This window comes from Impatiens glandulifera, chromosome 1 (assembly GCF_907164915.1).
Source record: "Impatiens glandulifera chromosome 1, dImpGla2.1, whole genome shotgun sequence".
Lineage (NCBI taxonomy): Eukaryota > Viridiplantae > Streptophyta > Magnoliopsida > Ericales > Balsaminaceae > Impatiens > Impatiens glandulifera.
Genome location: NC_061862.1, coordinates 54,603,397 through 54,627,830, shown reverse-complemented (window position 1 = coordinate 54,627,830; position 24,434 = coordinate 54,603,397). Strand labels below are relative to the sequence as shown.

Genomic DNA, 24,434 nt, shown 5'->3' with positions numbered 1-24,434 from the left:
TATTTAAAATAATAAATCAACACATATTTTAAAATTAATATTTTATTTAAAATTTTAAAAATATATTATTTTTATTTATAATGAAAATTTTAAAATATTTAGAAATAATCATTTTAAAATTTAATTTATATATAATCTATTTATAATTATTATAATTAATAATAAATTAAAGTTAATTATTTTTAATTTAATAAATTATGTTTAATTATTTTGAAATATATATAATAATTTTTAAATAAATAAAACTTAACCAATAATATTTTACAATAAAATAATTTTTTTGTTTTTTAATAAGATTAACAATTTTATTTTTTAAATATAGTGTTTTAGAATAAAATATTTTTTTTATAAAATTAACAAATTTAATGTTTTATATAACAATATTTATAATATATAAATATTTGAAATATTTTATTTTTTTATTGAATAACTTAATAATATTAAAAAGTCATATTATATATTCTAATAATATTTTTATATTTTATTATGATTAATAATTTTATAATATATTCTTATTTAAAAATTATATAATTCTAAGTTAAAAACAATATTTAAAAAAAACTAAAATAAAATTATTATCTTAAATTTTTTATTATTTTATGATTTATTTTATTATTATTTAATAACATAAATAAATATTTAACTGATAATATACTCTTTTTAATTATAAAATTAACATTTTATATATATAATATTATATAATTAAATATATTTTTATTTTTTATTAATATAAATAATTGTATTATATATATATAATACTATTTATAATATATTATTAGTTAAAATATATTAAATTATTTTTTTCTTATTTAATAAAATAATTTCTTAAATATTTTTTATCATTTAATGATTTAATTTTTTATTTAATAAATATTTGAGTAATTATTATAATTAATTATTTATATATATATTAAAATTTATTTTTTATAATAAAATATTTGTTTCAAAATATTTATTCTAAATTATTATTAATTATTATTGATTTGAATAATAATCAGTAGATTATATATATATATTAAAAAAATTATTTTATTATAAATTTAAAATAATATCAAAATTTTAAAATATTTTATTTATTATTATTAAAAATAAAATTATTATTTAAAAATATAAAATATATATCTTAAACATTTCAACTTCAACATTGATTTGATTGGAAATAGAAAATTACATGATATAAGATATGAATATGAAATATCACAATTAAAATAAGTTTTATAAGAAGAATTAATTATGTACAAATATTTTTAATTTTTAATAAATTAATAATATTAAAAATTAATTATTATTTTACAAAAGAATTATAATTTGATGATTTAATTATATATTTAATTAATAAACAATTTAATAATTATTCTAAATAAGTGTATTATATATATATATATATATATATATATATATATATTATTTTTTATTAAAAATAATTAAAATATTTTTTATAAAATTCCAAATTATTATTTATGTTAATAATTATAAATAGATTATATATATATAATAAATAAAATTAATATTTTGGTTAAAATTAAAATTAAAATTAAAATTTCAAAAATATTTATTACTTATTATTTTATATAAAATTATTGAGTGAAAATATAAAATATATATTTTAAATAAATACTGAAAAAAAGTTAATTTTGGGAATGATTTTTTTTATGTACATATTACATATAAAATAAAGTTCAAATTAAATAAATTATAAAATATTTTGAAATTATAATTTTAGTTTAAATTTTAGTAAGATTAGTAATTTTCATAAAATATTTTGAAATTATTATTTTATTTTAAATATTAATAAGATTAATAATTTTATTTAAAATTATAAATTATTTTTTTTTTAAATTATCATTTTTTTTAAAATTTTATTAAGATTAATAATTTTGTTTAAAATAATAAATTTTGAAATTAATATTTTATTTTAAATTTTAATAAAATTAATAATTTTATTTAAAATTATAAATAATAAAATATTTTTAAAGAAAAAGTCTAAAATATTTTGGGTTTTTTCTTAATATGACTAAAAATAAAAAGTAATATTTAAATGTTTTTTCACGTCACATGTCTATTTATAACTTTATTTATGTTCAAAAGAAAGTTTTATCAATCAAAAATAAATTTAACTCCATTTTTTAAATAAATTATATTACCAAATAATTAAATATAAATTAAGAATAGATAAGTGCACGATAAATATAATACTTGTTAATTTGAATTATAGCAAAATAAAAATCACATAGATTGAGCCTTTTTCGATCAGTAAAAGGGAAGAGTCTCCCTCGAATAAAATATGACCATTTATAAAAAAAAATGTTTGGAGAGAGAATTTGAAAGAGATAATTTAAAATATAGTTATTGGCGTAATTAATTTGATAAAAAAATAATAAATTTTCTAAGAAAATAATTATTCAAAATAATCTAGAAGCTAGTTAATAACTGTTTTGAATATATAAATCTCAGGCATACAGAATTATGGGATTTATATATGTCCTAATTTCAAAAAAATAATTAAATAATTTTTTTTTTTTTTTTTTTTGTTATTAATCAATTTCATATTTATATGAGGTAAACTCAAATATGTATTACTCAACTCATATTTAACAAAAAAAAAAAAATTAAGATTAATTAATCAATTATTCAACCCATATTATTTATTAATATGAATTAAATTGAGTATGGTTTGGATAACCCAAACTAAATTTTGGTTTTAACACATTATTTACGTTTTTACTCGTTTAAGGCATTTTTGGCACATTTTTTACCATCTAATAATTATTTGGTTTATTTTGCCACATTTAATACGTTTTTGACTCGATCAACCCTTTTTAAACTCGTTTAACCAATATTTGACCTGTTTAATAAATTTATTTAACTTGTTTTGATCCGTTTCATACGTCGTTGACTCGTTTAACACGTTTTTAGCTCGTCTAACACACTTATCACGTTTAGTCGTTTAACTTGTTCATGAAATGTGTAATACGTAGTAACATATTTTTAATTCGTTTAAAACTATTTTGATATTTTAATTAATAAATTAATTGATGAAAATAATACGTGGGATGAATAAAAATGCTTTAATTATGATAAACTTTATTTATTTTTAATAACAAACTAGGTATTAAAAAGATGTATTATCTATATATTTTAACAATTATGTTTCGTTGTTTTTTTATTGATGAAAGAGAAAATAATGAATTTGAGTAATTTTGGTAACTCTAATCCAACTCAACCCAAACTAAATTAATATTTTGAGTTGTTGGTTGGATAACCCCATGATATTCTCAACCCTGTTTATATCAAGTGCATAAAGAAGTAATTATGTAAAACAAACTTTTATTATTCATTTCCCATAAAAAAAAAAAACCTAAAGCTTGAGTCATAAAGTTAAGAGTAGCAATTCTACCACCAAACACTTAGGCGGAGTGTTGGAACTTGGAAATATCAAATCTGGAACTAATTAGCATATAGATCTCAAAAGAGCAATCTGGAACTAATTGTACTTTGTGTTTTCTTAATTAGACTTTCCTAGTTAGTTCTTAATGTCCCTATTTATGAAATAGTTTCACTATGTAATATAAATCCAAGCATACAACAAAATCTTCCTTTTCAATTTATTTCTTCAAAGTTCATACAATTAAAAATGATAAATAAATGTTTAAATGCTATACAATTAAAATCTGAAAAATGATCAAACAGAATGGGATGATATAATTGGACAAATTGTCAATCAATAGGAACTTGTCAAGTTTTGCACAACTATGTTGCCAAAAATATCAATAATGGTTGGCATTTCATTCATTGTACTTTCGTCTTATATTGAGTATTTTGATATTTTCAAGTACCCAGTATCATCTCTATCTAGTTTAGTATTATCAAAATGTTTTAAAGAGGTTGAAGGGTTCCCATCTATCTACTTCAGACTAGCAATAGTCCTATCAGAGCTGCGTCAGCCAGGATTATTAGGGTATATCAAATGTTTTAATCTTCTCTTTTCGGCAATAGCCAGTTCTCAGCTTGCTTCATCATATTATGAGCGGCTAGCTTTCACATTGCTCTAACATACCATTTTCTGCTCCATTATAGGAAGGCAGCACACTACAAGCATCACACTTATGAAAAAGACGATAAGTTTGTGGTTTCACAAGAGACATCAAAACAGGAAATTGTGAGTTGTTCACCAGAAAAAGCAGCTCCTATAGATGAAATACATCATCTTTAAGGCTATGCTCATTTGCATGTTTTTTCATGTATCTATTGCTTTTACTACCTGTGAGTTTCTGCAGTGTTTCCTTTGGCTTGACATAAAAGATGATCAAAACTTGACCTTCATTCAACAGGTTCAATTAGTGAGACTTAAAGGAGGGTTAATAATGTCCTGGACGAACTACTATCTGATAAATGCGAGAGCTTAGATGCGAATGGAGCATTATCCTTCTTGCAAGAGCATTTGCAGATAAAACCCATTGATTTAGATAAGTTATGTCTTCCTGATTTTCCTAATGTTGGAAAGATTGAGTTTAAGCATGTTAAAGAAAAGTTAGTAAAGCCTCTACAGTCTTGTCAGTTGTACAAATATCTTGAAAAGCATCAGTGACAAAACATTAGAAAGCCCCAGTAGTGATTCATTCCTCACTCAACTTCTCAGCAAATTCATAATTCAAACAATGTACAGAATAAGTCTAAAATATTTTGTTTTGTTTCTTAATATGACTAAAAAAAGTCTAAAATATGTTAATAAAGTAGTTTAGTTGATATATAAGGGTGTGTTTGATAACCCTGGAATTGGCATTGGAATTGTCCAATTCCAATTCTTATGTTTGTTAGACATTTTAATATTAAGAATTGGAATTGGAATTAGAATTCCAATGGAATTCAATATAGTGTAATTTGATAGTTCTCAATTCCTATCTTTTTAGGTCGGAATTGTAATTCCAAATTAACACGTTTTAATGTTTTTTGACATGTTTAACACATTTTCACACATTAAACACGTTTTACACGTTTTTAACACGTTTAAAATATTTTCATATTTTGGCACGTTTAACACGTTTTTGGCACGTTTAACACGTTTTTAGCACGTTTAACACGTTTTTGACACATTTAACACGTTTTTCACGTCCTTGACACATCTAACATGTTTTTGACACGTTTAACATGATTTTCACGTTTTTAACACGTTTAACACGTTTTTGGCACGTTTAACACGTTTTTGTCACGTTTAACACGTTTTTGACACGTTTAACACGTTTTAACACGTTTTTCACGTCTTTGACATGTTTAACACGTTTTTCACGTCTTTGATACGTTTAACACGTTTTTGACACGTTTAACATGATTTTTACGTTTTTAACACGTTTAACACGTTTTTGACACGTTTAACACATTTTTTATATTCTGACACATTTTGCACGTTTTGGCACGTTTAACAAGTATTTTACATATTTAACACGTTTTTGACGCGTTTAACACGTTTTAACATTTTTGACACATTTAACACGTTTTTTTACGTTTTTGACATGTTTAACGCGTTTTCACGTTTTTGACACATTTAACACGTTTTTTTTTACGTTTTTGACACGTTTACCACATTTTGACACGTTTTACATGTTTTTCACGTTTTGACACGTTTAGCAAGTTTTTCACATATTTAACACGTTTAACATGTTTTCACGTTTTTGACACATTTAACACGTTTTTTTACGTTTTTGACATGTTTAACGCGTTTTCACGTTTTTAACACATTTGACATATTTTTTTACGTTTTTGACACGTTTACCACATTTTTGACACGTTTTGGCACGTTTAACAAGTTTTTCACATATTTAACACGTTTTTGACACGTTTAACACGTTTTTACGTTTTTGACACATTTAACATATTTTTTTACGCTTTTGACACGTTTAACATGTTTTCACGTTTTTAACACATTTAACACTTTTTTTTACGTTTTTGACACGTTTACCACATTTTAGACACGTTTAATACGTTTTTCACGTTTTGGCATGTTTAACAAGTTTTTCAAATGTTTGGAACGTTTAACACGTTTTGACACGTTTTCATGTTTTTAACACGTTTAAAACGTTTTTAACACGTTTAACACGCTGTTGACACGTTTCACGTGCTTTTTACGTTTTTGACACGTTTGACACATTTTTAACACATTTAACATATTTTTGATACGTTTAACACGTTTTTACGTTTTTGATATGTTTAACACGTTTTACACCTATCAAAACGTGTGAAAAACATGTTAAACATATTAAAAATGTCAGAAACATGTTAAATGTTCCAAAAATGTGAAAAACGTGTGAAAAAACGTGAAAACGTGTGAAAACGTGAAAAATGTGTTAAAACGTGTAAAAAAACGTGTGAAAACGTGAAAAATGTGTTAAAACGTGTGAAAAACGTGTAAAAAGACATGAAAGATGTGTGAAAAACGTGAAAAACTTGTTAAAACGTGTGAAAAACGTGTAAAAAACGTGAAAACGTTTGAAAACGTGAAAAACATGTTAAAAACGTGAAAAACGTATAAAACGTGAAAAATGTGTGGAAAACGTGAAAAACGTGTGAAAACGTGTGAAAAACGTGTGGAAAACGTGTGAAAAACGTGAAAAACGTGTAAAAAACGTGTAAAACGTGTTAAAACGTGTGAAAACGTGAAAAACGTGAAATATGTGTGAAAACGTGAAAAACGTGTGAAAACGTGAAAAACGTGTGAAAAACATGAAAACGTGTTAAAATGTGTGGAAAACGTAAAAACGTGTTAAAACGTGAAAAACGTGAAAAACGTGTTAAAACGTGTGAAAATGTGAAAATGTGAAAAACGTGAAAAACATGTGAAAAACGTAAAAAACGTTTGAAAAACGTGAAAAACGTGAAAAACGTGTGAAAACGTGAAAAACGTGTGAAAAATGTGAAAAACGTGTGAAAAATGTGAAAAACGTGTGAAAATGTGAAAAACGTGTTAAAACGTGTAAAAGTGTGAAAAATTGTTAAAAACGTATTAAACGTGCCAAAACGTGAAAACATATTTTAAAAGTTAACATTTTGAACCGATATTTTATTTTACAAACATTGGAATTAGAATTGAATTACAATTCTATCATTTTCCCAAACATAAGAATTGAATTACAATTTTATCATTTTTCCAAACATAGGAATAGAATTGTAATCCATGGAATTGGAATTAGAATTCTAATGCCAATGCCAATTCCAATTCCCCCTCATCAAACACACCCTAAATGTTTTTTTGGTGTTGAAACATCAACTGTCTCAAACAAATTCTTCATTTACAATCACACAAGTATTGATAAATTAATTCAGTCATATGCACAAGCTAAGTTCCATAATAAAATGTCTATTTATAACTTTATGCAATTTGTCAATCGAAAGATTTCAAATTAGAGACTCAATCAAGCCTAGTCAATCAAAAATGAATTTAATAAGATAAATTGCATCACCAAATAATTAAAGGTAAATTAAGAATAGATAAACACAATATATAATATACTTGTTAATTAGAAGGCTTGTTTAGCTTAGGGTAGAGCGCAAAGCTCAAGACTACAAAATCATGGGTCCGGGCCTTTATGACCATTTAAAAGAAATATGTACTTGTTAATCAATGGGAAGAACATTTGCCGACATGTAAGGTGAGATGCAGCCCTTTACCTAAAAAAATAAAATCAACAAGAGCTGATAAGAACAAAAAATATTCAAAATAAGCAAGAGCTAGCTAGAATCATTACTCATTAAATAACACCTATATATAACTGTTCTCAATATATAATTCTCCAACATACATAATTATGAGATTTATTTATTATGTCTTTGTGCTTTCACATCATAAACCTTAATACAGTCATGAAGAAAGCATTATCAAGTTTGTGTTCTGCAAATTAGTTAACAGTCTAAGACCTTTTTGATATGGGGTTATGTCGAAATAGTCTTGTATGTTAAAAAAAAAAGGGGGTTTATTTTGATACAAAAGATATTTTGGTTTTTTTAAGCAAACCCTAATTGTGAATAAGAACTTGTTTGACATCATCAATTACAAACTAAATATCGCAAGTCTTAGACTATTGGTGGAACCATATATCCCAATTTTACCTGTAACAAACAAGTAGGAATCTGAATATGTCCCTGAAGTAGAAGATCAACTTTCTCCAAAATATTGGGCAGAACAGGAGTAATTATGTACAGCAAACGTCTGGAAGTATCAATGCTTCTGACAATTCCTGAATCATGAAAATTAAAGATGAGAAATGAAAAACTTAATAATAATTCAATGGCCCTATAAATAAATACACAAGGTAACCACATTGCGTAATGTTAAATACAAAAATTAGAGCAAGGTTATTATAGATTAGTCATATAGTTAAAAGTCTAGCAATTCTACCACCAAACACTTTGGTGGAGTGTTGAAACTTGGAAATATATCTATGGACCTAATTAGCATATAGATCTCAAAATAGCAATCTGGACCTAATTTATCAAATAGTTTCACTATGTAATCTATATCCAAACATACAACAAAATCTTCCTTTTCACTTTATTTATTCAAAGTTCATACAATTAAAAATGATAAATAAAGTTTAAATTTTATACAATTAAAATCTGAAAAGCAAAAAAAAACATGGGATGATATAATTGGACAAATTGTCAATCAATAGGAACTTGTCAAGTTTTGCACGTCTATGTTGCCAAAATATCAAGTACCCATGATCATTTCTATCCAGTTTATTATTATCAAAATGTTCCAAGTGGTTTAGGGTTGTATTTAAAAGGTGAAGTGATACTTCTTTTTTATACACATTTATATATACATATATATAATCTTGATTTACATTCATCTCTATAAATATAAGTTCATTCAATTAAAATTAAAAACAAGTGTATTAAATATTATATAATTCAAATATGAAAAAACAAATCAATTTGGATGATAGAATTGAACGAAATCTATTTCACGGAAACATCTCTAATGTCCTCAACTCACACATTATCATCTCTACACATTAAAAAACAGTGCTATAATAATAGTTTTAGAAACTAACAAATCTCCCAAACTAGAGTAAAAACTGAGTAATTAAGATGTTACACATAGAAGAATATATTTTTAAAGGGCATATATATACATATACATGATGACCTAGATTATTTAAGGGCCTTTTAGGTTGTTTTGACAAACAGTTCGAATGTAGACTTTTTAGGACCGTATATCACAAAATGTTATACTTTATGCCCGTTAAGCATAAACTTGTCAGATTCATTTTGCTAGCAATTAGCCATAAATATCACATTTCAAAAGTTGTAGTTAACTAGTAAATATCAATTCATGTTTCATAAATCATAAGTGTCAAAATGATGGAACTAGAAGAAACAGGAAAAAAAAAATATCATACCCAGACCAACGCACTGAGGCAACTGCTCTGCAACATCAGGACTGACAGCCAAGCCTACAATGCTAGCATTCAAATTGTAGAAAGATTCTGCATTTGGAATCTGATGCATAAACCATGAAAAGATGAGTCATGTATCTCCTAAGGGAATAGTCAAAGAATACTATAGAACAGAAAGAGCCATCTAACAGATAATTATCATTAAACTGCCAAGTTATTTTAAGGTGAATGGAGTAGACTTTTGAGTCTTGAAATTTAAACTGAACAGCAGACAGCAAGAATCTTACAAGAAAGACAACAGCAATGTCTACTTAACTAACCTGACAGTGGAGATATTTAATCTTGATATCTGATAAAGAAATTTCATAAGGGGAATGCGCTGCCAATGCACGGGCAAGTTCCTTGATAGTGTTCATAGGTGAATCATTCGGAAAGCATTGTCTGAAGTAAGCCATTATTCTTAATTCCCTGAGATGGTGTGCATCCTTTTGTATAAGTACCCTTGAGATGAACACAAGACAGATGTAAGTGTGTTAAAACTTTTTCCAAATTTGTGGTAGCAAATCAGTATCATCCAAAAAAGACCCATATCCTAGTAAAACTACTACATAATGTGAGATCGGACAGAAGAATGCTACGTAAGGTACCACGAGAATTATATAATTGAGAATCAAATCAACATGGATCCAAGATATTTAGAGGAACAAACTGATACTAAATACACAATTTAAGAAAATATTGATTTTGTAAAAAATACATGTCAACACTAGCAATTTGATAATAGGGAATTAGTCAAAGACCCAATTGGAAGTAAACAAATAATTTGAGCAGAAATGGATAGTTTATACACATAAGAGACCAATTCTGACTTGCCATTGCAGCAAGAGATTGTTTGTTTTTTATTCTAATTATAATATTAAGTAATTTGACAAAAAAAAACATTTATAAAATCATAAAGATAATAACTGTGGTTGGACCCATCATTTTAGATCAAAACAGCATCAATTGGTAGAAGCGGGCAAGAATCTAGTTTTTGGATGATCAATTGTAGATATCCTCCCCACCCCAAGCAACAAATAAAAACAGAAGGCTATACTCCTTTTAATAAAAACAAAGAAGGCTAAACATACGATCTTTGTAAGGAATCCTGGCGAGCAGATTTGACTTCAATGAGGGTGACTTCAGGATCATATCCCCCATCTAACCAGAATTCTCCAGGCGGAAGGTTTTTACTCTCGGCAGAGATACAAATCTTAACCACATGAGTTGGACAAATGTATTTCAATATATCCACCAACAAGTCATAACCGATACCTAAGACAACAAAGGAGAAATCATAAATGACATTTCATACTACAAAATCAAAGAAAATTTTGACAACTAACGATTAAATTATGAAGCAAATGATACTGCAAAACAATATATTAATCATGTAGAAGAAAACCTTTTACCCAGCCAGGTGTATTGACAACCAGAGGCACCCCAATGTTTCTATGGTTCCCATCGGTGCTACCAACACAATAAACCTTCCGATAGTAATCATACAAGGCAAAGATATATTTCAAGTACATATTTGGATCCCGTTTGGAGGAAATATCACCAAAGAAGTAACATCTGAAATTTTGAAGGGAACAACAAAGCAAGAAAACGGAATTCAGTTATAGTATTTATTGAAAAAAAAAGGAGCAAATAATTACATACAATTTGTTTGATTTGCAATGGTTTGTTTGTAGTTTGTACAGATAGGAACAATTGTTGATTCACTAGACGAGTTATGGGTTTCCAAGTTCTACAAAACCAGGTACTGTGTGTAATGCAATACTTTCTGGTGATAACACAATCTTGTGCACAAGAATAAAGCATAATAATCATATTGAACACATTAAAAGTTAAAAACTGTGTTGTTTGGAAGCTCTAGATGAAAGTCGTTAACCCTAAATAAATGTACAGTAGAACAAAAATAGTCACCAAATCACGGAAATTACTTTTTAATTTCAACAACAAATTGTTTATGCATCAGATTTTTCTAATGAGATAGATTTGATGAGATCTCCCATCTAAACAATTATGCATAAGAATAACATTGAAAATTAATTCTTTTACAATTCCAAAAACAAAAGAAAATGTATCAAACAACTGACAACATAATCAACTTCCTAATCATCTCAGCTCCTTTTCCCTATGTTCATTTCTTTAAATTGAACTTATTGGCATTTAGTCTTTTTCTTCTCCTTCTGTTCTTTGTTTTTGTTTCTCTTCTCCCTCCCATCTGTAATTCACTAAACGCATCTTGCGTTTTACTTTCAATGAAAAGTTGACCTTTTTCAAAAAAAAAAAATCTTTAAATTGAGTAAGTTCCCCAAGCAGTCTAGGCAGTTGAATTTCTAGGACATTTCTCACTTTTATATATGGTGAAGGAAGGTGGTTAACTTTTGGCATAATAAGAGTAGGTTTTTGATCATCGTATCAACACACACCTCCTAAGGGTGTCCAGTCCCTCACTTTTAAAAGGACTGTTATGATAGAAGACATGTGAATGCAAGTGTAGAAGAGAGATAACTCAAGTTCATAATGTCTCTTTCTTTGACTAATGATTGTTTAATCATAACTAGACCGGTTATGTGGAAGTTGTATGGCAGTGAATACACTCTACTGGCCAAACAATAATTGAATCAATAGTTCCCCAAATGAATACAAAAATGTATCTTAGGAAATGAAAAATAAGAAGTTCAAGAGGTGTTAGACACTTACTTATCTGGAGTTTTCAAGCAAGGGACCATCAGATCTTTTTAGAAGAGGAAAAGAAAATAATTAGTACAACAAGAGATAATTGAAACAATAATCAAGAACTGGAAATTAATGTTGAGCATATGAGTAGACAACCAAACAATGCTTAATACCTGGAGTAATTTTGTCAATTACAGTAAGTGAGAGAAATCCAGGGGGGGTAAATTCTGTTTGGCCAACATCTGTGTCCAAATAAGCTACTTTCTTATACCTATAAATTTGCCACAACTATTTATTTAACTAACATGTGGCTCAAAAGATTAATGAAATTTCTAAATCTAGATTTGCTCAAATATAAAGCAATCAGTTTGGTAAGAAAATCAAACAGATTATTTATATCTTGGCAAGAAAGCATACCCAGAAAGTGCCAAGACAATAAATTCACATGAGTCCCAAACATATCAAAAATTAAATGTTTTCATACATTGCTGCTGAATCTATTTGACATGGAAACATAAATAATTTGTACATCAAACTAATTGCAGAATATAGTCCTAGAGATTTAGAGGCCCAATTCCAAACTGTAGTATATTGAAAGGTAAATCATATTCTTAATTTAAGAAACTTGTACATCAAATTAAGCATCTTAAATATATGCTAAAACATATGATAAACAATGGAAATATCTGATTAAACAGCCAGACATGTTAAAGATGTAATACCAATATCAGCAGGGTAGAAAAAATAAATAATATCTCTAATCGATAGAATAAACCTCTATTCTTGCATATCAACAAAAAAACATGTGCTAAGAAAGAGATGAAGATAGATGACCTCTGAAGGAGAATGTTCACCAGGTGGCGGGAGAAAGTGGTCTTGCCACTATTTTTAGCGCCGCATATTAATGCAATTGGAGGAGAAGACGTGGCAGAATCATCAATTATCGTGTCAGCAGCATTGGCCCAGTCTTCTGGTATGATTATGCTTGATGAATTTGTTTCCATTTTGGCAGTTCTTTTCTTTCCCCTCTATCACTTGTCAGTTTGTGAATATGACACTTGTAAATGGAGCACAACTCCTTAAGCTTCAATAAATCTCTCTGAAAGAAACTACAAACCAAAATAATCAATATCAATAAATGAATTCATATTGATAGAGAAGAGGAAAAAGATATTGCAATTTGTTTTGCACCCTATTTGATAGAGAAGAGGAAAAATACATCTCTGTGAACAAAGATTTCACAATCCCATTGTATTTATTTCCTCCCTATTTTTACTATACAAATATTTTATTGCATGGGATGCAAGAGAAGGAAAGATACCAGGGATTAAAAAGAAACAAACGAGGTAACCATGCTAAATGCAGATAGAAAGTAGCCAAATGTAAAATTATAAAATAGGAATGGAGGTTGAAATGGGTTTTAGAGATTTATAAAATTCTGGGTTTGTGATGAACCACAGAAAGACCTGTCAATAACATAAAGGAGCGTCCCTCCAGTTTGCGTGAGAAATCTTACTACTGTGAATGAGTGAGTGCTGTGTGAGAGATATGAAGCAGCTATGAGTTGGTTCTTTCACAGTTTAAATACAAACACGCAGAAGCAGAATAGTTTTTGACCCTCAAATTAGAACAATCTAGATATAACATATATAATTTGAGAGAGATAGAAGGAGAGAGACCTGAGGTAGGAGCAAACGATCGGAAAAAAAACTTAGAATTACGGCGGTCGGAGCTACACTACAACATCAGATGGATACTGGAGTAAGTTAATGGCGTTCCGATTGATTGCCTGCGGATGACGACGGAGAAGTTAGTTGTCTTCTTCTTCGTCGGTCCTCCCTTCTCTTGAAGAAAGAAAGAGTTTAGGGTTTAAGGGTTTGATTTTATTTTTTTAGGTTTTTACTTATTTTATTTTTTAATTATGTAATTCTCACAATACTAATTAAAAATTAATGTGAACAAAATCAATTTATTTATTTTTCTTTTATCTCTCTTATAATATAAATATATATAATATTTTATATCTCCTAATTAACTTTTTATTTAATTTTACTCTAAGAATGAAAAGAAAACTATTAGAATTTTTTTATATATTATTTTTCTCACTAATTTCATATAAATATATTTTATCTTTATCGAATATATTTTTTTATATATTTTATCTTTCACTAATTTTTATATTTATATATATAATATTACATACTTATTTATTTTTATATATAACTATAAAATCACTAATAATACTTTTTTTCAAATATATACTCTTTTTTATTATTAATTTTATATAAATATTATTTTCGCTCCTAATATATATATATATATATATATAAATAATTTAACATATCAAACATCTTGTAATTTATTTTTTAATATATATATATATATATATATATATATATATTATATATAATTTCTCTTTTCTAATTAATTTTTTTTATTTTCAATATAATTTTTTTTTCTTGGAATGATTGAACTCTCTTCATTCTTAACCCTCTTTCATTCATAAAATCAGTCCATTAATCAAAATAGTAAACTAAGCATATTTAAAAAATATATATATTTTATCATTGTATTGTTAATACCATTTATGTCTTTTCACAAAGTAAAAAGTATCTATTTTAAACAACTAATGTACTACATAAGGAATATAACATTTGAATCTTTCAAACTAACCAGTTTCCAAACCATTTGCTTTGTTCATCATCATAAACCATACATAATAATGGAAGAGAAATGCCGATACAATCGATACGACTACGACAAGAGAAAACTGAAACAATTTCAGAACAAAACAACCATAACTTGAAATATAAACTGGAAACATGAAATAGGAAGAAAAAAAAAGAAAGATTTAGTCAGTAGTAATGTCATGGAGAGTAAACAAACATAAAACACAATGGAATATGGCTAACAAAAAAACATATTGTATGACATTTGACCAAATATAAAGATAACAAAACCATGGGAATAGCTTCTTAGCCCTTTAATTTGCAGCATATCGGCTTCTTCTTCCCCAAAAAAGGAGCTCCCAAAAAAATGAGATTTCAGAGAAAACTACCATGGTCAAGCTTAGGTTTCCATAGGCTCAGATACTGACGGTTCTTCTTCGCTTTCATTCACGCTACTGTGATTGCTTTCTTCTGCATTTGCTTGTTCATCACTACCTTCCTGAGAAGATGAAGGTGGAGGTGGTGTTTTCGGAGAAGCAGGCTTAGCTGGTCTAGGTTTTGCCATTATTGGCTTACAGAACCTGTTATTACAACAAAATCAAATTAAACAATGTTAAAATTGCATTTCTTTTGTTAATCGGAGATTTTCTTTACCTGTCTAGAGCTTCCGCTTTCCTTCTCAAGTCAGCGGACAAAAGAACAGGAGGTTCGTATTTAGGAAGTGAATCCTGCAGCTGCTTTTTATCTCTTAACCAACCTTCAGCTTCCACACACTCACTCAGTACCTGAAAATACAATATGTAATAGTAAGAAATCTGCATATGACCACTTTAATTCTACAACACTTAAGAGAGAAAGTAAGTTTAGATAAAACTTTAATAACTAAACCAAAAATATAATTTTAAAGAAACAGGTATGTTGTTGCAATCTTTCATTCATTGAAAAATTGTCAAATGGTAAGATCATTTTCTGGATCATAATTCAGATTATTTTCTAGATCACTATCGAGATTATAGTGTAATTTTTTTTTGATTTGGTGTAAGATTATTTTTTAAATCAAGAACTGGATTAAAATATGAATTTTAGCTTCATTTGATATAGATATCATTGTGAATTTAGTCAAATGTAGATTTTTATGGATCATTATCCAAATTTAAAAAATGCATAACAAACAGCATATTAAGTGATAAACACTAACTCATCATAAACTAGCTGATCACCGTATGAGAAAGAAGACTTTTTTAAGTTAGGCTTGTTTTGGAAAATTTAAGAACTTAATCTGACTTCTTGTTTGAAAACAAATCCGGGGCTTCTGATCAGAGATTTTAAATAAATTAGACTAAAATAACACAATGGTGATTTAGAGGTCTTCTTCCAAACAAGGTGTTACTAATATAGGTAAAACAGAGAGATTATATGCGAAAAAAACTCTTAATACATTTTGTATAAGAAAACCAATTATGTACCATACCTTTTCCTTCTCCGATAATTCAATATGATCGAACTTGGGATCAGTTGACATTGCAGCCTCTCTGTAGCTATTGATGCAATACACAAGCTGGTCTATCACTGAACCCCTCTCTGTATGTTCCTTGTGGCGCTCTTCAATAGGATCACCTTGCTACAAATTTGGTTTTTGATGTTAGGCCAACAGAAATTCCTCCAAATTCAGAAGACAGAGAGAATTAAAAAAATGAATTGAAAATAGTACCTTCTTGAGTTCATCAAGTTTATCAACGTATACTCCTTTAGTCTCATCCTCCCCATCTTCATACAGCCAATCCTCTACTTCTTGTAGTTTGACAGTGAACCCTTCTCGTTCCGACTCAGCAACAAACTCTTGATACTTGTCAGAAAGCTGAAAGTATAACCACACCATATATAACTTAAAAGGCCCAAGAACATCTAGAGCTTGTTTGATCTATTTCTCAGCTCAAATAAACTGTTCTTCAAAAAAAAAATTGTTTGATGTGAAAGTGGTTTATTTTGCTTCTTGGATTTCAGAAAATAGCTCATTTTGCTTTCTAAACTTTTAGAAAATGCTTAAATTACTTCCTACTTCCATTTTTTGTTAACTTAGTTAATATCTTGATATGCTTTAAATTATTTAGTTAAGGATTGAGATTAAAGAGCTGTAATTTGAGTCATTTTTCAAAGTACATGAAACAAACACATGCCTTTGATGCAAGTTTACAAGGATAATGAACTTAAATTATATTTAATATATTAAAATGTTACAAGATGATGATTTGAATGATTTCATGGAAGAAGTGTTTGATGATGTGATATTGATCCAAATAAATGATATCAAACAAATCCCTAAACAGGATAAAGAATATTGCATACCTTATTTCTCATGTCGTAAACATAAGCTTCAACTGCATTCTTCTTTTCCTTAGTTTCTTCCATGACGCGATCCTGTAAAGCCATTTCAAACTCTTTTTCTGTTGCCTTCTGCACGTCTGCAGCAGCCATTCCTCCATAAATTACCTCAGACACTGGAACATTTATTTTCTTCACCTTTCTCTTTGGAGCATCCACCTGCACATTTTTGTTCAATAATGATCGAAATATCTTATTTATGACTTCAGATACTTTTATATAGCAAGCATAGCATTACAAAGATCACTAGCACTTTTAGTAAAAGTCATCTTTTCCATTAGAATTAACATCAATAGTCTACTACCTTTGCATCTGTTTCCATTTGAACAGGTTTATCTCCTGACTGTGGAACGCCATTTTCAGGAACATCACTAGCACTTTTAGCCTCTTCCATGTTAACATCAGATGGGATTGCGTCACCAGGAGCCTCAACAGTAACAGGCTCTTTGACAACTGGAACTTCAACCTCTTCTTCTTCAATGAGCTAATAAAGGAAAACCATTGAATTGTATCCAGTTAAAGATGTTTAACGTGACATATTAGTATGAAGCAACACAGTCTAGTCAATGTAGAAACTTACTGTTGCTGACTCAATTGAAACAATTCCATGAAGATTTAGGCGTGCCTTGACCTTAAGTTTAGCCTTCTCTCCATTTGTAGATTGGAAAGGTCCAATCTAGTTATAAGAGAAAACATTTATGTCAAGAAATTACTACAATAAACAACACTAACCTTAAAATAACCAAACTATTTTGATAATGTTACACAAATGAAATCATTAGTTTTAACTCCATTACCGTGTATGTACTGATCTTAGCTGGTGCCTGCAATTCACTAACATCAGCATACTGAACATCTAATGTGAAGGTCCCAGGACGGTAGAATGTGAGTGCCTTCAGACTAGGTATTTGATTTCCCTTCACAAAAACAGTACTGGTTTGCTCAATGTCTCCACTTTGATCATCTGCAACTGCTCCTTTCCAGGACAAAGCAATTGGAAACGGGAAGTTTTCATTGACCTGAGGTAGGAAAAAATGTATAGTGAAGAATACAAAAACAAGTTCTGATATCACAATGGGAAAATTGCATAATATTATTGAGTCTATTTGGAAACCGGTATAAACTATTAGGAGGTATAATGAAGTTTTTATAATTATTCATTGTCGTTAATGCTTTTACCTTATTTAATATTCTTAATTATTATATTTTAATAATTAATAAGATTTTGATATATAAAAATTAATTGGAATATATATTTTCAAGTTATCTATTAAAATATGAATTTATTTTATCATTATTAATTGATTGTATAAAAGAAAATACTAATCATTGTAACATATTAATATATATAATAGCAAATGTGGATACATTTTCTTTACCATAGTCATAAATAATTAAATATAATAACATTAATAAATGGTATAATTGAAAAATAAAAATTAAAAGGTATAAGAAAAGTCTTTAACTTTTTCCCAAATAAAGTCTTACCTAAGAAGATTAGTTACAAATTTATACAGTGTATAAGGTATAAAAAGTTTTTTTTTAATTTTAGGAAGATAGGACAACCCCAACAGTCATGATTCGCACTTCGCACTTCGCACTTCACCGTGTTCTTAATGGGAATCAAGCCCGAGACCTTTGATCTTTGGTCTCTTAGGCAAGACTCATGTCACTTGAACTTATAAGGTATAAACTTATACCTAATTTATTTTTACCAAACACTATATAAACAATACTTTGGATATCTTGAACTCTCTGGGCAGTGTAAGAGCAGGGCAAAAAATAGCATTAGATGTATAGCCATTATTACCCCCACTAAACAATCAGTTACCCAATGAAAAACAAGAGTTAAGGCATACACTTTTGAAAAAACCCTAAGGAAAAGCAAAAAAAGACTTCATTGATAAACTAAATATTATTGAGATTGGGAGGATTATGCAAAAAAGAGTAGTGAAATTAGACAATTCAATTATTAGAATCATATTTACCTGGAAATCTCGAACTTTAAATGTGGGGCTGAGGATTGCACACTGCAAAGTGCAGCCTTTGGCAACACACTCACTTGCATTCATTGTTCGACGAGGTTCTTTCCCAAAAAAATCTGTTAATATCTTCATTACAGCAGGTACACGTGAACCTGAACCAACCACCTCAACCGAATGAATATTCTCAATAGTTAGGTTTGCTTCTAATAGAGCCTTCTCCAGTGGCTTCTTAACACGATCCAAGATTGAACTACTTATTTCCTCAAACTCGTCCCTCTTAATTACACCTTTAACATCTTTCTCATCCATCAAGCATTCAATGTTCAAAGGTGCCATAGGATTTGCGCTGAGAATTTTCTTCATCTTCTCGCAAGCAGCCCTAAGTCGAATTGATGCCCTAGCATTTTGAGAGACATCCATCTTGTATTCTTCTTTAAACTTAGCAGCAAAATGTTGGAAGAGAACTTCATCAAAATCTCTTCCACCCAATGACCGGTCAAATGCGTGAGCTAGTATTTTGAGCTGTCCTTTTTTAAAACCAGCAATACAAACTTGCATACTTGCATGTCCAATGTCAACAAAAGCAACATTAATTTGATCATTTTCAGGTAGATCAGTTTTGTAAAGCCCATAAGCCAAAGCTGTTGCAGTTGTTTCATGAACCAATTGAAGAGGGTGTAGTCCTGCAATTTTAGCTGCATCAAGAACAGCCCTTCTCTGAAGATCAGTGAAGTAAACAGGAATTCCAATGCAGCAATCAGCTACTGCAGCATTCAAGTTCTTCTGAGCTATGCTCTTTAAATCTGATAATATCATTCCCATTATTTGTATTGGTGTAAATGTTCTAGACTCCCCTAAATACCTGGCATGAACCAATGGATATCCATCAGGCCCTTCAGTTACAGCAAAAGGCAGTGACTTCAAATCCTGTTGGAGCTCAGGATCTGAAAATGGGCGTCCAATCAGTCGCTTAATCTGAGAAATCGTATTTTTAGGATTCATTGTGCTAGATGCAGCTCCAGCAATTCCAAGAAACCTTTGTTTGTCACCAAAACAAACCAAAGCTGGAGTCTCACGTTTTGACTCATCATTGAGCACAACATCAATTCCTCTTTGCCTTGCTACACCGACAACACCGCTTTCATTACCAAAGTCGAACCCAACAACGCTCATCCTGACTAATTAGGTTTTTTCAGCAAAACTAGTCACTTCCCTGTAAATGTGAAACAACAAAATGCTAACAATTCAGTAAATGAAACAAGCAATGTAAATATACTAAAGCTACCCAATGAAGAAGTTCTTTTTTCATAAATGAAACAACATTCATCCGCCGCAGATCTTAATAGAAGAATGAACAGATCTAGGAGATGATTTTGACTCATACCTTTGGTGGATCAAATGGTCCGGCAGATGAAATCAACTCAAGATAGACGCGAGTGGAGATGAGAGAAAGGGTTTTAAGGCTTAAGCAATGGGACCTCCTCCTTGAAAGAATTCGGATCCAATTTGGAAATGAAACTTCTAGAAATATCTAAAAAGTGTATTGCAGTCTATAGTATACAAAGATATCATTTTTTCTTTGTTAATGAGCTGCTACGTCTTGGCCCATTGGAAATGGGTTAACATATTGTAAGTTGTGAAGCCCATTCATTACATTACCCATTTATATTGAATATATTAGGTTAAGTTCCATTATAATAACTAATATTTGACCTTACAAGGATATTAAAGGAATTGAATTGGGATATGGACGAAATATAATAAAATATTTCCATTTGAGGTCGAGTCATTGAAAGGAGACACTACGAGGAAGTTTCGGAAATTACAAAGATACCGAACGATTTTTCACAAAGTGGTAACGAAATGAATAACTTGTATAGATCTTTCCATTTTCCAAGTCGATCTGATCCATTCGGTCGTAGAGCTATTTACTCGTCGCAGATATTATTAAATTATTTATAAACATTTCAATGAGCATATAAAGATTAATATATTATCATAATATATTTTTTTTAATAATGTTAGGATAATATTTAATTATACTGAAACTAGTACATATTTGAACATGTGAGATTGTTTTATGGTGGTGTATATGAATTGAAAATAATATGAGAATGATAAGATGAGAGGTAAGACCAACAAAAATAACTATTAACTCAGTAGACATAAGATTGAATTTAAGAATGGGATAGATATTGGATTTTTGGAAGATATTAGGGTTAAATAGAGGAGAAAAGATAGAGAAGATGGTATTAATTTGAGGATGGGTACTTATCAAGTGGTAAAAATATTGAATTTTAATACAATTGTACAAATGGTAAGTAAGAATATGATGCAATTAAGTATGGAGTAATATTATATGATTATATGTTTTTGCATAATTGTATATTTCAAGATATGATACAATTAAGTATTGAGTAATATTATATAATTATTATGTTTTTGCATGATTGTATATTTCAATATATTAAAGATGAGAATAAGTGGAAATATGATGAAAGGTGGGAATAAGTACATTATTATAACATTTAACCTAGGCTATAATTTTTTTTTAATTTAAATATAAAATTATTATATATTTTCAATATAACATACAAATTAAATAAAAATACAAATATTTTTTTAACTCAGAACAAAACAAATTAGAATTGAGACAAGATTCAAAATGATAAAATACAATAAGTTTTTATTATAGAGGGAATTCATGAATTGTAAATGTCATTTTTATTTTGTGTTTATTTATATTTTGACATTGTGTTTAATCAAATATCTAACTATAAAACAGAAGTAAATTATTTTAAATGAATAATTAAGAAATAATTTATTTATTTATTTACATAAAATTGTTTACAAACTTGTGATGTTTCCTTAGCATTAAGTAATTAAGTTGTTTTTATTTCTTTCTTTTAAAATTGACCTAAAAACATTATTTCCATCCCCAAATCATTATTAACCTTTTAAATCAATTCAATGGACAAATTTTGCAACTTTTAATTTCAATTGTTGACTGTTTTTCCTTAAAGAAAAAATGCATAATCAAGACATCGACAAAATTAATAAAAATAAATAAGTATCGCGATAAGTAATAAAATTATAGGTTGAAACGTAATAAATGCACATTATTCTTGTAAAATTCATCAACAAAGGTAATAAAATACTTTTTATTTCTCAAATTAAAATTCGAATTAACTTGAATTCAAGTTGTGAATTTGATGGTTATCAAGATTTTGGAAATGATAGAGGGTACCAAAATTGTCAAAATCGATAGTTTACGTAAAATCGTTAGTAAGTTGTAAACTCGTAAAATCTTGAGTTTATTTGAAATCGTAAGAGTTTAATTTTAAAAAATAATAGTTATATATAATTAAGTATATTTTATACTTAACCAATTTAAAAAAAATTATATATTTAAATATAAAATTAATTAAAAAATAATAAGTAAATAACACTATAAAATTATTATACTTAAAAAATTATTATATTAATTAATTCATTTGAATAAATAATAAATTTGTTTTTTAATTATTAAATATAAATTTGTTTTTTTAAACGATGTATAAAATCGAAATTATTTATAAAATCGTAAAATCTTATTATTGTAAATTTAAAAATCGTAAGAGTTTACCTATTTAAGAGTTTACTTAAAATGAGACTCATTAACCTCGTTAACCTTATGTGAAATCGTAAAATCGTAAAATTTTAAGAGTCAACACGAAATTTTAACCGCATAAAATTTTAACCGCCTTTATTGTACAATTTTTTACATTTTTCCTTAAACGCGACTTAACATGTACTTTTAAGGGAAAAAATTTAATTCACCATTCCTCTAATCAATTGAAGACCTAGGGGATTAAGATTACCATATCAAAGATGCCAATATTAGACAAGTATCATTCTCAACATTTAGGGGATAATCATTCATTTCTTTTTTTTAAAATATTCTTTTCACATTCAACAATAGCCACAAATAAAATTATTTCTTTTTGGTTAAAGATTTTGAATTTCTATAATCAAAATCTACCCAAAGCTTCCTTTGAATATGATTCATACTTAGGGGATTATATGAAATATTATAAACATCTTTCTTTGTTATAAGAGATTTCATGAGCATAATTGCCAAACATGAACATTAAAAAGATTTGCCAAGAAGGATTAATACATGTTACAACTGTCTCTTTGAAACCAACTGAATCGGTTATGGAGATTGGTAAGAAAATCTAATACAACAAATCTTTTTCGTCAACAAATAAATAATTGGAAAAATGAAATGTAGTTCATGTGATTACTATTTTATTAGGACAATAATATTAAATTACAACTCTTATTTCTTATGTAATAATTATATATTCAATCTATATTGAATTGTTGAATGTATCAATCCTTCTTACAATAAAAAAATAGTTGTTGAAATTAAATAACATAAATATGATTAAACCAAAATCTCATGGCATGCACAATAAAATCATCATAACAAAGAATCATAATAATATTGCATGCTCTTTTCTTTATTACCGAGAAAATCATAATTTGTTAATTAAAATAAATAAATAATAAGTATTCTTTATAGGGCGTTTTATACGTGTTACTAGTGTTACTAGTTATAAAAGTATAAGTGGTAAGAAGATATAAATTGTATAGGATATTAAGAGGTATAAATTATATATATTATTAGTGTTTGGTTGGAACGATAAAAATATGTATAAATTATATATATTTTTTATAAGTTTGTGTTTGGTTGAAATTATAAGAAAATAATAAAAAGAGAAATAATATTTTATTCTTGATATTTATATAAATTATTTTAATATTTATCTTATTTTAATTTATATTATTAATTATATTTTAACTAATTAATTAAAACATATTTAATTCCATTATAAATATTTTAAAAAATAAATAATAATGTTATATGATTATAATATATATATATTATATAAAAGTTTGAAAATTTGACCATTATTTTATATATACGTAACAAAAAAAAGATCCTTTATAAAACTCTGATATAAAGTATGTTTATATTATTTATTTATTTTTTAAATCATTTGGTGAGAGTCGAGAGTGGAGACTCTATTTCAAATAAATAATTTTCTAAATTAATTATGTTTAATTAATTTAAATGGAGTTATTTATTTACAAATTATTAAAATTTGAATTAAATTAATTATTTTTACGCAAATATATATATATATATAATATTTTATTTTAAAAAGATGTCTAACACACAAGCAAGTTTAAATTACGTCTAAGGAACCTGTTATAATATGATTTTTGATGAT

At 27.6% G+C, this 24,434-nt stretch overlaps 2 protein-coding genes across 3 annotated transcripts; both read right to left on the bottom strand.

Annotated features, from left to right (window-relative positions):
• Window positions 1–7,387: 7,387 nt before the first annotated feature.
• Window positions 7,388–13,992, bottom strand: LOC124940159 (polynucleotide 5'-hydroxyl-kinase NOL9). Of its 2 annotated transcripts, none has more exons than XM_047480646.1 (10): window positions 13,799–13,992; window positions 12,954–13,228; window positions 12,293–12,390; window positions 12,144–12,177; window positions 10,837–11,006; window positions 10,523–10,706; window positions 9,713–9,893; window positions 9,396–9,495; window positions 8,101–8,228; window positions 7,388–7,662 (listed from the first exon to the last, which is right to left on the bottom strand). In XM_047480646.1, exons 2-10 carry the CDS (start codon window positions 13,121–13,123, stop codon window positions 7,609–7,611), a joined length of 1,119 nt encoding a protein of 372 aa, XP_047336602.1. In that variant the 5' UTR covers window positions 13,124–13,228; window positions 13,799–13,992; the 3' UTR covers window positions 7,388–7,608. The 2 variants fall into 2 exon arrangements, with proteins under 2 accessions (XP_047336602.1, XP_047336609.1); XM_047480653.1 differs by having other exon boundaries at window positions 12,954–13,218.
• Window positions 13,993–14,923: 931 nt separating this feature from the next.
• LOC124940138 (heat shock 70 kDa protein 14-like) lies at window positions 14,924–20,678 on the bottom strand. Its single transcript, XM_047480624.1, has 10 exons — window positions 20,540–20,678; window positions 19,159–20,368; window positions 17,968–18,189; window positions 17,751–17,846; window positions 17,475–17,654; window positions 17,135–17,329; window positions 16,500–16,646; window positions 16,260–16,409; window positions 15,443–15,573; window positions 14,924–15,369 (listed from the first exon to the last, which is right to left on the bottom strand). Exons 2-10 carry the CDS (start codon window positions 20,326–20,328, stop codon window positions 15,189–15,191), a joined length of 2,472 nt encoding a protein of 823 aa, XP_047336580.1. The 5' UTR covers window positions 20,329–20,368; window positions 20,540–20,678; the 3' UTR covers window positions 14,924–15,188.
• Between the last annotated feature and the right edge of the window lie 3,756 nt (window positions 20,679–24,434).

What these genes read in the sequence shown, in the direction of transcription:
- LOC124940159 (XM_047480646.1), bottom strand. Translation starts at nt 13,123, where the DNA reads ATGGAAACAAATTCATCAAGCATAATCATACCAGAAGACTGGGCCAAT. An exon ending in TGCTTGAAAACTCCAGATAA is followed by an intron (nt 11,007 to 12,143) that starts GTAAGTGTCTAA and finishes TCAAAATTTCAG; the next exon opens with ATGTTACTTCTTTGGTGATA. An exon ending in TACACCTGGCTGGGTAAAAG is followed by an intron (nt 10,707 to 10,836) that starts GTTTTCTTCTAC and finishes TTGTTGTCTTAG; the next exon opens with GTATCGGTTATGACTTGTTG.
- LOC124940138 (XM_047480624.1), bottom strand. Translation starts at nt 20,328, where the DNA reads ATGAGCGTTGTTGGGTTCGACTTTGGTAATGAAAGCGGTGTTGTCGGT. An exon ending in TTTCAATTGAGTCAGCAACA is followed by an intron (nt 17,655 to 17,750) that starts GTAAGTTTCTAC and finishes TTCCTTTATTAG; the next exon opens with CTCATTGAAGAAGAAGAGGT. An exon ending in AAATGGAAACAGATGCAAAG is followed by an intron (nt 17,330 to 17,474) that starts GTAGTAGACTAT and finishes AAAAATGTGCAG; the next exon opens with GTGGATGCTCCAAAGAGAAA.